We start from the raw sequence: 14,589 nt of genomic DNA on the forward strand, positions 1-14,589 counted from the left end.
TGTATTCATGCCAGTAACATTTGTTGATACATGTTTAAATTCTAAACATGGTTTAGATTATAGGGTTGTTGTGTTAAGATGGTGTTTAGGCTGTGGTACCATAGCTCATGTTATGTGTTTAGACCCTGAGTGTGTTAAGACAGAACAAACGAAACGTGTATTCCGTTAAGGATTTAAAGATGTCCCTAAACGTGTTTTGTTTTTGTTTTCATTCTAAACGCGGTCCACATGGCGATCTTTTAAATATGCTGTATACAAGTAACATCTTTTGAACATGTTTAATTCTGAACATGTTTAGATTATAGGGATGTTTGTTGTGTTAGATGGGGTTTAGGCTGCGATACGATAGCTCATTTCATGTGTTTAGACCCTCAACGTGTTGACACAACGAAATATGTATTCCATGTAGGATTGAAATATATTCCTTAACATGTTTGTTTTTGTTTACATTCTAAACGCGGTCAGCACAGCGATGTTTTAATTAGCTATATAAAGTAACATCTTTTGAATACATGTTTAATTCTGAACATTTTTAGATTATAGGAATGTTGCATTTAGATGGTGTTTAGGTTGTGATAAGATAGGTCATTTCATGTGTTGTCATGTTTTTTGTGTGTGTATAGACAGAATGTGTATTCCGTTTAGGATTTTAACACAATCCCAAACAAGTTTTGTATGTGTTTACATTCTAACACATACGGTAATGTTTTGAACACATATATTACTTGCATTCACTTTACCACTCATACGTTAGCTTGTGATCACAAAACGCACCCTCCGTTTCCACGCATTTGTTTATATTGTTGTGTAGTACATCTACAATGTATATGATAACATTACCAACATAAAGTGAATCTTCTCTAGTTGGTACGTACATATGCACAAGGGAGATCAAGAGGAAACATCCCACCATCTGCTACCGAAATCCGGTCCAACGTCCATCCATGTTATAGCTGCTTGACATAAACACCCAAAGACGTCAGACGCTGTTGGGGACTATATACTGCGACATCAACTGCGACATATCTGCAGCGTCTCTCACCACTGTTCAGGTAGGGTACATCTATTGTTATTGTGTCAGCGCTTTGGATCTGTTATCATGTTTGTGAACGTAAATTATTTTTTGTAATGTTTGTTTTGTAAGGCATTGCTAAAACATTCCAGTTGTATGACAATAATTGAATTTGGACCAGGCAATCCAGTGATTGATATTAAGAAGTCATCTGGCTTGACCACTCGATGCCTTCAGCCGCCTCACGTGATCACAAACACTCATATTGACCCTTTTTACCCCGGAATCCACACAGCGATGTATTATATGCTGTATTCAAGTACATCTTATGAATACATATTTTGTTATGACGTGTTCAAGTTTAATCATCAAAGAATTAATAACACTTTTTCCGGGTAAACAGAATGACACCTCAGTTGGTCTTCCCTTTCAAAGTGTTGTATAATTCTAAAATTGAGTGAGTGAAATGGCTACAACGCCGCTTTGAACATTATTCTAGTTCTAGTTTTAATACGGAATAAGCATTAATATGCATGTCACTATAATCGGTTAAAAGTACATACACAAAATTGGTTGCGAAATTGGACGTTTTTAAAATTAGTTATTCCAAAATTAAAGATTGTTTGAAAGCATATAAGGTAACATTTAAATGTAAAAAGAAAAAGGTTTAAGTTACCCTTCTAAAATACTACGATATGATATAAAGGAAAATTAGCATACCTGCTTCAGCTTTTAGGTATGAGTGATTGCCAGCGTGTTATACACATCCATGTTATGAATCATGTTTAAGGGATTGAGATCACGTCACCTCCGGATGACCATCTGTAGTAATGATGAAGTTATTGCTTGAAAATTGATTTAAGCGGCTTATAGAATAACTCACTAACCCCAGCATATTGGTATACATTAAAATGGTACATATTCCAGCATCCTGTATTTAGAACATATAATATACATCTAATAAGTATACAAATCACTAGTATTCGACCATGTAGACCCGTATGGATCCCATATAAGATTATAGGTCCACAGCAACCTCGCAAAAGGCGACTTAATGTTACAGTATCAGGCTCGAGGACCTGGTTGATTTTGTCATCATGTCTCAATTGCGAAGGGGCCAGTGGATTGTCTGGTTCAGTCTCGGTTACCTAATGCGTGCCACCATACCCAACGGTGTGGATTTAAGCTTATAAACTCAATCACTGGTTTGTCTGGTACAGACGCGATTATTTACAGGCCGCGTCAAATAGCTGGGTTATTGCTGAATGCAAACAAGTCCATATAATACTTACTGAGACAGCAAAAGGATCAAGAATATTGATTTCTTAAACGAGAAATAATGACACAATAAAACATTCTCAACATGTGTCTCCATTTATTACAGGGCAGTGCAAGCGGAAAAAATGATACCAAACTCAACCACCGACTACACTGATGTATCAAGAAACACCGCTTCTTATCTATGGAAATGGCACGGAGCAGAGGTCATCTTTCTCTGTCTCATGTTGGTCTTAGCAATCCTCGGCAACATTCTGGTCATCTACATTTACCACTTCCGCTGGCGCCGCTCCAACTTCAGTCTGTTCATTGAGGTCCTTGCCGCCCTTGACCTTACCAACGCCAGCATCACCATCCCGCTATTCCTGGTCATCACCCTGAACGACCAGAATCATAGGTTCACTGTCGTGTGCCAAACAAGTTCATTTGTAGCCATGACTACAGTAATGGCTTCAGCCGTTGTGCTGGTCGTTATTGCTTTTGACCGCAACAGGAACATATGTAACCCATTGAAGAAGAAGATCAGCGTGGATTCAGCTCGGAAGTTTTGCCTTCTGGGTTTAGTTGTTGGGATTGCTGTTGCAATTCCCAGCATATTTGTGAACGGCAGGAGAGAGCTCATGTTTGAAGACAACGGAGTGCGAGTGAACATTACACAATGTTATTTCAGAGAGGAAATGGACTGGACGGCATTGTTTTGGTTTTTTATGACGATCCTGAGTGTAGTGTTTATTGCCGTAATGATCACCTTAGCTTTCCTGTACATATCCATATATCGTGCCTTGAAGATACACACAGCCAGGAGACCTTCAACGACAATATGCGAGAAAAAGAATAAAATGTTTCGGTCTCACAAGACATCAGCAAAAATCTTTTTTGCTGTAACGGTTGCGTTTTTCTGTAGCTACTTTCCTTACTTCATCGCTGTCATAGTGTTTTTGTTTGACGGACAATTGAACGTGTTGTCTCCAGGCGTAAAAGCTGTGGCTGACATTGCCAAGTTGTCTCCCTTGATGAGTAACGCCGTGAACCCTCTCATCTACAGTGTGTCATCCAAGCGCTTTCGGAAGGAAGTGTTTGACGTCTTCCGGTGTGCGGGTTTCAAACAGACACCATCGGAACGCGGTCGAACGGTGGTACAGGGCACAGCCTCGTCCACTGCTGACGCTGACCCATAGTCTTGTTTCTGAACCACGTCCACAATGAGTATTGTACATGTACGTCCGTGACACTATATATATTTACGAAACATTGTTTTCATTTTATGGCACTTTTTGTACATTTAACCCCATTGTCTTTAGTCATGTCGCGTAAAAGGAATGTCCCTGCCAATGCTATCCTTTCGGCCACATGTCTATACAGTGAAGCACAGTTGACTCAGTGTCCCCGGGACTATATACAAATAGGTCGAGTTATCCGTTGTTCGGGTCAGGCGGAGTGCGGAGTATTATAATAACATCTATTGGCCATAGTGCCGATAAAGTTTCTGTCCACATACAGCGACTTAATGAATTCGAGTTTGTTCAATTTGTTACAGAACGACTATTTAAAGATAAATAAATAAGATAATTCTTTGACTGACCTATTTACGTTTTATTTGTAAATGATGAGAAACTTATGACATATATGAGATACTTATGTTTGTTTCTGTTCATTTCTTTATATGCATTTGACCTTTTCTGGGATTCCGGCTTCAAATGGGTGCTCTGTACTACATGCTACCTAAGAGCCGGACCCGCGGGACCACGTTAGAAAACTCGCCCGCACCATATTGCTTGTCGTAAAAGGCAACTTGATTGCAGCGGCTGGTCAGGTTCGGTGACTTGGCTGACTGCGTACAGGTGTAACCCTATGGCGTTGGGCGTTGCTCACAATATCAACCACTGGTTCAGCCTCGATTATTTACAGGTCGCTGTTTGCATAAATGGCAGAAATATATATGTTCAATCACTTCAAAACAATATCCAAAACGATCTATTCTTGCCATCCAGGTACTTCACACGATGATGTATGGATTAATTATAAGTGGGTGAGATGGGTTTAACTCCACTTTGAAAATTATTTGAGTTATTTGACGGCGTGTCAGCTTTAGCTATGAAGAAATCAGAAGTGGAGAATGGGTGCGAGGAGACGAATCGTCAAATACGCCACAATTCGGTTTGCAGATTTGCGTGCCTGGAGTCAGTGATCGGGCAATCCGAGATTCGGTCTGAAGATGATGTTTTATCAATACCCTTGCGATTAAGCAAGTGCTCAACGTCTAAGACCTGCATCACTACCGGCATCAAGCTGACATGCTTGATATGACTGAGCGACTGTACAAAGCGGAGTTAAACTACAACTCATGGAGCACAGTTATGGTGCTGACAAACCATAAGGTTCATAATAAAGGCGAGTCTGGGATTCAAACCCGGATCACCGGAAACTGGCACTACTAAGGGGACGCAACTCTGTACAACAAAATGAGGTGTCTTTGATTATTTGCAAAATTGGCTTCTTTAATTTGAGTGAGTGAGTATGGTTTTACGCCGCTTTAAGCAATATTCCAGCAATATCACGGCGGGGGACACCAGAAATGCGCTTCATACATTGTACGTATGTCGGGAATTGAACCCGGGTCTTCGGCGTGACGAGTGAACGCTTTAACCACAAGGCTACCCGACCGCCCCTACTTTAATTTCAATGGAGAGACTATGTGATCCAATGCTTGAACCTTACGTCACCCATGCGCCAGGAGGATGAGACCCTAGGTGAGGCATGTCACAGACGTTCTTAACATTAAGGCGTGAGTGAGGCAATTAGTATTGTTTTAGGTCGTTAATTCCTGGGATTTCACGAACGAGGTACCAATAAAGAGCTTCACACATTGTACCAACGATGGGAATAGGAGCCGGGTTAATCCAGCGCCTTTAAGAAAGCCGTGAGCTGGACACAGTGCCAACAGACCAGTGATCTTAATCAAAGTGAATTCGAACCCGCCGGCAGAAGATCCTGACAGAGCTTGGATGATGCTGGATAAATATAACCTTTTCTCGGGTCTGACCAAAAAGATAACAACTGGTTTGTTGTGTAAAACTAATGTTGTTTGGCTCCGCTGGTTTTGAGAGCACGGAGTAATTTATGTCCATATTTCAATAACTGAACATTTCGATTACAATTCCCTCAAGTAATTCATAGATTTTATCGATTTTTTTCGCAATAACTGGAAGCGCCTCTAAAATCTCTAACAGGTTGGCTTGTTCCTTCTAACGTATTTGCATTGGTTGATTGATTGTTTAATATATAACGCCGCACTCAGCTATTCCAGCTATATGACGGCGGTCTGTAAATATTCGAGTACGGACCAGACAATCCAGTGATTGACATCATGAGCATCGATCCACGCAACTGGGATGCGATGACATGCATAAACCAAGTCAGCGAGTCCCACCACCCGATCCCGTTAGTCGCCTCTTACGACGTGCATAGTCGCCTTTTACAACATCTGAAGCTATCTTCAAACCTGGACTATAGCTTAAAAGAGTACTGTAGGAAATGCTAGATAAATGCTTTTCCTGGCTTCATTTAATAAATGCAAATCCTATGGGTAGGAAAACAGCATATATCAAAATAACGCAAATCTACCTAACCTGGCCTATCCTAACTGGCACTGTGATATGACTTAAAAGGTACCTTTTCAGGTGAAATGATAATAAACTTCGTGTGTTCGTGTGTGTATAATGTATGTATGAAACGACCTTTTGCGTGAGGCAATTACCTGACACCTGTCCCGAGGTGATGACCTCACAACGGCTGTGCATTTTCACAGGTGCACGTGTCACCTTAGTTGGGGAACTTTCGATTCAGATTGTCTGAAGTTGACATTGCAAGATATTAATGCATAGTTGTCTTGAGACTACTCATGGTTGGCGCGACAGTATCTGGTTCCCGGGCGTTATGATAACAGGCGTGCTTCATGACAAAGCAACTAACGTTGTTTTGATTGACCAGTTGCGAGGTTCCAACCAGTCTATGAACACATCACCATTCAGTTCCTTATGATAATTCGCCTCGAAAACTAGCTCACATTCATCACTAAGCCCCAGATCACGGGTTCCGACGTGCAACACAATGGCACGATTACTTTTACCTGATGGAACCACGGGTGGTTTTGGTCCATCTGACGGTATCCACAATAGTCAGTGGGATTATTATTATTCATCAAGGTAAATGATCTGGAAGCCCTGACTGCGATTGTCATGATAATGTGACCTCACAGAGAGGGTGGAATATTTACCCCTGAAAACTGCCCGGTCATCGCCACGTGCACTGTATCTACATCCCATCTCATGGGGAGCAATACTTAATATAGTCCAGGAAACATTAATTATGTCTTTAATTTCTTGTCGAATTCTACTACAAAATGGGTGTACCTTCTGCTCATAAAGCGTGTACACTGTACGCCTAATCACCCCTGTATCAAAGCTGTCTAATGTCCGCTTACGTCCCGGTTTTGTTTTTGACACCACCCCTACCTTCTATGTTTTACTTATCCTGGCGAAGACCTGTTGGTATGAAAGCCCCAGAGCTTGGGCAGTTCGGAAATACGCCCTATCTAAACTAATAAATGATTTCCTTTTATCTATCTGAAGTGTAAAAAACTATACATGTCCAACTGCAGACTCCATGTCGTGTGCCATGGCTTTGCACGTGCAATACATCATGCATTATGTGAACGTCAATTGCACCGTCAAGTTGTTATTTTCTAGATGCACTTTCAGAGAGGAGACGAATATTTTCAAGTTGGCTTATCATTTGTGGATAAGATTTTTCATGAATATTACATTATTGTTATTATTCATACTACTACTACTACTACTACTACTACTACTACTACTACTACTACTACTACTACTACTGGGGCGGTCGGGTAGCCTAGTGGTTAAAGCGTTCGCTCGTCACGCCGAAGACCCGGGTTCGATTCCCGACATGGGTACAATGTGTGAAGCCCATTTCTGGTGTCCCCCGCCGTGATATTGCTGGAAAATTGCTAAAAGCGGCGTAAAACCATAGTCACTCACTCACTTACTAACTGACTCACACGGGCATATTCCTACATTAAGATTCAGGCTTCCATCATTGGACTTAGAAAACATCTGAATTTTCGTTCAAATTAGATCGGTAGTTACTCGATATTTCAATAACAACAGTCTGTCAAATATTCTATCTTGTTTTAATGGGCAAAAAGCAGTTTCCGAGCGTTTCCGACAGTACAAAAAAAATTCATTAAGATACAGAGTAGGCACAATGGCCCGACTTCATCCCAAAGTGTAGGTAGCTGCAAAGAGTAATGGTCATTTCTTGGCCCGGTAAGAATTACTTCCCTTTATACGCCGTGTTGACGTAATCCACGTCAGCTTGAAACAGCAGGTTATTTTTCTTTATAGTGTTGTGATGAAAATCTACCTTGAAAGTGGAGAAGCCTTGGTCCTTCACAGCCATGTAAGTATTGTACAACTCAAGATATTTGTCCGTGCTGGGATAGTCAAAGAACAGGTGCCATTCTATCAGGAATTGTCTGACCTTGGAGAGCACACCCGACCCCACTAAATCCTTCGCCGTTGGCCACTCGCTTGTTTCTACGTCAATCTTGAGAACATCGATGGTTTTCTAGAAATAACGTAATTCAAGGTTAACAAAACTTTTACATTAATTAATCATAAACGTTTTGCGATTTAGCATTTTTCTCCACTGGTTTGAAGCTATTAAAAGTTTCTTTTGCACAAGGTGAAAAAAATGTTATATCAATAAATCCTAAAGAGGTTTCGATTAAGATGTTGGCTAAAGGAAATACAAGATTTATTTTGGAAAGACATATTCTTTTATTTTCCATTGCGAAGTTGATCTTTTTCATGCAACTACTTCCTGACTAACATTAAAAACATATAACATAAGTGTTCTCTCGTCTTCATTGTTTTGGGGCGGTCGGGTAGCCTATTGCTAAAAGCGGCGTAAAACCATACTCACTCACTCACTCACTCGTCATTGTTTTAGGGGCGGTCGGGTAGCCTGATGGTTAAAGCGTTCGCTCGTCACGCCCAAGACCCGGGTTCGATTCCCGACATGGGTACAAAGTGTGAAGCCCATTTCTGGTGTCCCCGCCTTGATATTGCTAAAAGCGGCGTAAAACCATACTCACTCACTCACTCGCTCTTCATTGTTTTCTTTAATTACAGTTGTGAAAATAGTATAAGGTAAAGTGCTTGTGAAATGGAATAACAATGAAACGAAGACTCTATCAACATGTATATGTACCTACCCCTTGACTTGAAAAAAAGAGATGTAAAACAAGGGTTTTTTACATGACGTTGTCAATAGTCCCCATTGTCAAGGGTATTACTTCGTGACAACAATATTTTTATGATAGGAAGTTGAAAACATCAAGGCCTCAATAATCTTCCGAACCAGATTCCACTGAGGGCACAAGGCAAAATGGTGATGACAATTATATCCATGGATCGGTGGAAATCAGTGATGACACCAGGTGTCCGCGGAAAGGGTAGGCGTGCCCTGCTCCGCCGGTAGCACCCATCACTTAGCTAATTTTCATTGATAAAGTAATTTGTATTGGGACTTACATTTGCATGTCCAAGCATTTCCATGACAGACTTGAGGCGTCTGATTTTCCATATTTGTTTGTGATGGACGTAGACATCCTTTCGTGCCTCGAATGTGTCACTGTCATACCCTGCGATGCCGAGGTTGTGGAAATGGACGTTCCGGCTTCTGTTAAAGTCCTGTTTTCCTATACTGAGAGAGGATGCTTGCAATTATAATATATTCACACTGGTGATGTTCATGAAAGGCGGACATTGTCTACGTATGGGTGAGTGAGTATGGTTTTACGCAACTAATCAAGTAATATCACCAGAAATAGGTTTCACACATTGTATCCATTTTGGGAATCGAACCCGGGTCTTTGGCGCGACGAGCGAACGTTTTAACCACTAGGCCAATACACCACCTCCAACGTATGGAGATGAGTATAACTGATATCTGTGTCGGTCCTTATGAATGGCAACATGTCAGCGAACCAAAAATATTGCTATGGCAATCGTAGGAGATATACCTGTGTGAAAAGCTGATAGGAAAAGTGTGTTCAGAGGAGAGAAGAGTGCTTCAAGAACGGTCAGGTGTTCAAAAGGCAGTTTGCAAAGGACAGGGAGTGTTCAGAGGGCATCTGAGGAGTGTTTAAAGAACAGAAATGTAGTGTTCAGTCACGTAATGGTCACAGGACTAGATTCTCCCTGATTATATATCTAGGTTTATCAGCACTCGTTTTAAAAGTCGTATATAACGTCAGAGAACAACCAGTCTCGATTATCCGCCGAAACAAATTCCATAGGGTGTATGAGGCAAGCCATGAAATCTGAAATAACTGAAAAGACTGAACTACCAACTGGCGTTAAACCAACGCCCTCAATCCTAATATATACGACATTGTCCCACGTTACACTAGTCGACCTATGAGGGACGGGTCATTTATTGCTATAGAGAATCAGGGGACGGTAACCAAAAATAAAACCGTCTCTAGGGGAGGGTAATACAAATAGGGTCTTGTAAAATGGACATTTAATTATAAAATATAAAGTGCTTCTGCGTTTAGTCATTTTTGGAGGGTCATCCAAAATGAAGCACAGGGAAGGGTAGTTAGTTATTAGTTCCAGTACCAAAGTGCATAATAAACCTCTGATTCCCGCACCCACGCAAACACACAATAAATGATTGGTCCCAAAGAAGGAAACATCAGAAGAACAGTAATAAGAACAGATGTTTACTTTGAGAAGAATATGATACGTAAATCGACATTGCTTGCCGATTCTGTGATCTAACTTTGTACACTTTGTGGGTTTACACATATACGCGGACTATACACTTAGATACTAACATGCTCGGAGAATGTACTGAATATTTACTGATAAGACTAGTATATGTGGCCTATCGTATACTCGTGCAATTTAGTGATCACTAAGTAGAGATTACTATCCATATTTCAAAGGACCGTCTTCTCCTTGTTTACCAACTGCAATAATATATTTACTCGATCTCATTAAAATCAGATCTTAGTTCTCGCTGCCGCTAAACAAAGATCTGATGACATCTCATCACGGGTCACGTCAGACCGACCTTTCATCCGACCAATCAGAAAGACGACTTCTTGTCAGTCATTCCATTGGTCGGTCAAAATTCGCGGAAGGTCGGTCTGACGTAACCCGTAATGGGATGTCCTCAGATCTTTGTTTAGCGGTAGCGAGAACTATGATTTGAATTTAATGTGATTGATGTTTACTAATCTTGAATTAAGTTTTCTACACTTTCATAAATGCTCGTTTTTTGGTCATCCTGTGCTCCCCATTGACAGATGTGGAATACAGTTTACAAAAAAGAAGTAAATGACAAAATACATAACAGTACAGGCGAAAGATAACTTGTAATGATTTGCAGTGGCATTTAAAGGTAAGACCATTCGGTACCAATGATTAATAGTTGATATGGGCAGTTACCCCCCAGGCTTGGACCGCCGATAACGTCTAACCTATTTAAATAAGAAATAAGAAATATCTGCCAAAGGCAGAGTCGTTTGTACGATTCCGACTATATCATGAGCATGTGTTTATGAATCACTGTCAAATAGTGATGGTACCAGGTGTTCGCGAAAAGGTGAGCGTATCCTATCTCACCGGTGGCACCCGTCACAAACACATACAAAGGCAAGGAAATGATTCACCTGAATAAAAACACGGGAACATATGGTAAAAGTCAAAATAGGGAATTGCTTCGGACCAAATTTTTGTCACTGATGCGTCAAATTTGGAAACGTTACCATAAAACTTTTTGAAAGCTTTACTGGGGCCTTGAATGTTGTAAGCTTAATCAAACAGCTTCTGAACAAGAGTCGTATGGCGCTCTTTGATATCTTGGTAGAAAGAGCTTACTCGATTATACCTCAGAAATGGTGAAATGACACTAAGCTGAGGGGTGGAGCTGCAGGAATATTGCTCGACATGAAGGGAAAGTTGGAAGCATCCTTCTTGTCACACAGTCTTGTGGAGAGTATTTTGTCCCTCTGAATCTTTATGCATAGATCTAAATATCAAACTGATGAGCCTGTCTCACTGGTCTCACTTATTGCTAGTTCATGAGGGTAAATCAGTGGATGGGAATTGGCGATTTTTGATGGTTATTGCACGATATTACACCATCGATATACCTGAAGCTTCAGTTAAACGTCTTGGCCAAATTATATTGTTTTGACTTTGCCAATCCGAGGTCATAGATCATCTGCATACAATAATAATAGTTATTCTACAAAACCGGCTCAGATAAAAAAATCAGACATAAACATTGTGAAGAGAAAGGGACTTAGTCGCTTCGTACACACCCTTGCTTGACTCCACTTAGACATTCGAAGTAATCCCCGATTGATGTGATGGTTGCTCTCACAGCAGACAGGACCTTAACAGTACATATTTTTCATCACATTATCTAATCGTCCACCACTCTTTCCTAAATATTTCTGAATTAAGCACTGCATTATGAAAATATAGTCAGCTGGATAGTAACCTTTTCTAAATCCTGCTTGAGCTTCTAGGATCTTCTCATATATACTTGAAACCAGTTGAAGACTTTCATTAAGAATTGAACAGAATCAGTTTCCAAAAATATCCATAAATGAAATGCCTCTATAATTGTTAACATTATTCATACCGGCTTTTTGCGGTTTGCGAAAAGGGTCGAGGTTGGTCGAAAGTAGAAATATGATACCCTTCTCTCAAACGCTGTTGCGTGCAATCTAGGAGGCAGGATGGTAAATTCGGTGATTACTAACCTTCTGACAGCTGTTACTTATTAAGCAAGTGAGTGAGTGAGTTGGGTTTAACGCCGCTTTTAACAGCATTCCAGTCATATCACGGCGTGTCAGCTTAATGTGGGAGGAAAGTCCGAAGCGATGCAGGTCTCAGACGTTTATCACATCGGTGAAACCCACGAGCACGGGTATGGTGCTGACAAACCTAGAAACATAATCGGGGCGAACCGGGATTCGAACCCACAATCATAGGTTTCTGGCGTGCCCAAGGGACGCAACTCTCCACAGCGGGGCCTTAGACGACTGCGCCACCCATGCCCCCTATTAGGCAAGTAGAGTTCACGAGGTTTTTTTCTCAGTGTAACATACATACCTTGGATCAAAACAATGGACCTCACAACCATGCTTTCCCATTGCGTCGTCAAATGTCCAGTCATTGGAAATTCTGTAATGCACAAATGTTTTCTTCTTTTATGTCAACCAGAAAGACATCGAAAAACAATGAATCCTCGTGTATTATTTTCATGAATACACGTTTCCATGGTATTTCTTTGACATAAATAATTCAACAGTAATGCACATACGCACCGACCACAAGTTTTGGAATGATCTGACACTTTAGGGCCGTTTGGTCGTTCAAGATTTAGTATAACCTGGGGCAAATACACACTTTGAACAATAGTATGACGTCAATACACTTATTTATTTTCCAAAAACTGGTGGCTGTTTATTTTGTTAGAGAACCCAATTGCCTCCCCACCCACCAGTATTTTCGGGAATAACTAAATCACTAAAGTCCCTGAGCCTGGCGCGTGATCTACAGAAATGTATGTCAGTCGCCTCTTAGCCTTTTTTCTAAGAATCAATCCCACCCACATGGAACGTTCCGTTAGGTACACGGGAACATCAGCCTTTAATGGTATCACTAGGAAGGGTCTATAGGAAAGTGTATACGTACCCAAAGGAATATACAATACAGGGTGGCTTGATCGTATACGGATGGTCCATACACACATGCCAGTTTCCCATTGGCACTATTGTCTTACAGCTGTATTCCATTGGCTTCTCCCACTCCCTGCAACATCATAATGAAGTCTTGTTATCACATCGTAATTGTAGCAGCCATACATTTTCCGAAGGGATTGGAACCACGGACCAATGAGGTTAAGCCTTCGGCAAGCTGAGAAAATAAACATGTCATCTGTGGGATGATTCTTCGTCCTGTTACATACATACCCGTCAACAGAAGGCACGTTCCGGGCCGTTCATTAGGGTACTGAGACTTTTTTTGCTCAAATTTGATAACACCCTACTCATCCCCATGTTGGGCGCAAAAGTAGCGGCAATAACATTTTCGAGTCCCGTGATGAGATTCGAATGATGTTTGCAGGTCTGCCATGTGCAAAATGTGCGTTACGGCCAAAGGGAGACTACTCTGCATACATACACATATAAATATTAATTGCCAATGCAAGAGAATAAATAACCATACTTGATTATCCACCAAAAAAGAATCCATTTAGCGTAAAGGGCAAAATAGCTGTGAAAATTATAGGAATGGACCTCTGAAACTCAGCGATGATCAGGTGTACGCGAGAAGGGTAAGCATGTCCTGCCACATCGGTTTCACCCGCAACTCTCACAATTCGCATAAACAAGTAAGTATCTATCGCCTGATGCCGCACAGTAGTATTCCTGCCATGCGACGGCCACCTGTAAACTGACCAGACAATCACGTGATCGACAAACCAGAAAACCCAGTGACAGAAAATCCCGCACCTTTCAGGCATGCATTGCTGACAGCATTTTACCATTCTGACATTACACAATGATGAATCCAAGATCAAACGAGTGCGCAGTTATTAATGTTTTATTAAAAGAAAAACATGATATTTGAATATGATCTCTAATGGTATGTTTCTATCAGACGAAAAGAAGAAGAAGTAAAACAATAAACGATCTCCGATTTCTTGAAGCGCATGTAAAATAATCACAATAATTAATAATCACACACAAGACGCACGCACGCAAGCACACGTGCACGCGCGCACAAACACGCACGCACGCACACACACACACACACACACACACACACACACACACACACACACACACATAATCTCTCTCTCTCACACACACACACAAACACAAACACACACTCTTTCTCTCTCTCTCTCACACACACACAAACACAAACACACACAAACACAAACACATAATTGGAAGGCTGTTTTTCAACACCCACAAGCCATGACAGGTTAAATATAATCTTGTGAGAAAATCGGATGCTCTTTAACTTCATTCGAGTTGTGTATATATTACCAACTCGAGCCACAACCTGTTACTACACACCTATTAATGATATAAATCACATGTGCGATAGAGCCAACATAGAGACGGTCATATCACAGGCTGATATGGAATGTGAATGCATTTTGAATTGGCGATATCA

At 41.0% G+C, this 14,589-nt stretch overlaps 2 protein-coding genes across 2 annotated transcripts in view; one reads left to right on the forward strand and one right to left on the reverse strand.

The window, feature by feature from the left end:
* Positions 1–866: 866 nt before the first annotated feature.
* LOC139454316 (QRFP-like peptide receptor) lies at positions 867–3,865 on the forward strand. The gene is made up of 2 exons (XM_071235946.1): positions 867–1,052; positions 2,397–3,865. Exon 2 carries the CDS (start codon positions 2,416–2,418, stop codon positions 3,466–3,468), a length of 1,053 nt encoding a protein of 350 aa, XP_071092047.1. The 5' UTR covers positions 867–1,052; positions 2,397–2,415; the 3' UTR covers positions 3,469–3,865.
* A 3,436-nt stretch (positions 3,866–7,301) lies between these two features.
* LOC139449359 (probable methyltransferase-like protein 24) overlaps positions 7,302–14,589 on the reverse strand; it is a 55,363-nt gene continuing 48,075 nt past the window's right edge. The window contains exons 3-6 of the mRNA XM_071230699.1: positions 13,096–13,212; positions 12,511–12,582; positions 8,908–9,079; positions 7,302–7,939 (exon numbers count right to left, since the gene is read on the reverse strand). Coding sequence (XP_071086800.1) covers positions 7,646–7,939; positions 8,908–9,079; positions 12,511–12,582; positions 13,096–13,212 — 655 coding nt within the window. The 3' untranslated portion in view covers positions 7,302–7,645. The remainder of the gene's footprint in view (positions 7,940–8,907; positions 9,080–12,510; positions 12,583–13,095; positions 13,213–14,589) is intronic.

Source organism: Haliotis cracherodii, unplaced genomic scaffold, assembly GCF_022045235.1.
Source record: "Haliotis cracherodii isolate W230 unplaced genomic scaffold, xgHalCrac1.p SCAF_10, whole genome shotgun sequence".
Taxonomy (NCBI): domain Eukaryota; kingdom Metazoa; phylum Mollusca; class Gastropoda; order Lepetellida; family Haliotidae; genus Haliotis; species Haliotis cracherodii.

Bases quoted from the DNA above. Each gene is read 5' to 3' on its own strand.
- LOC139454316 (XM_071235946.1), top strand. From the start codon at position 2,416: ATGATACCAAACTCAACCACCGACTACACTGATGTATCAAGAAACACC.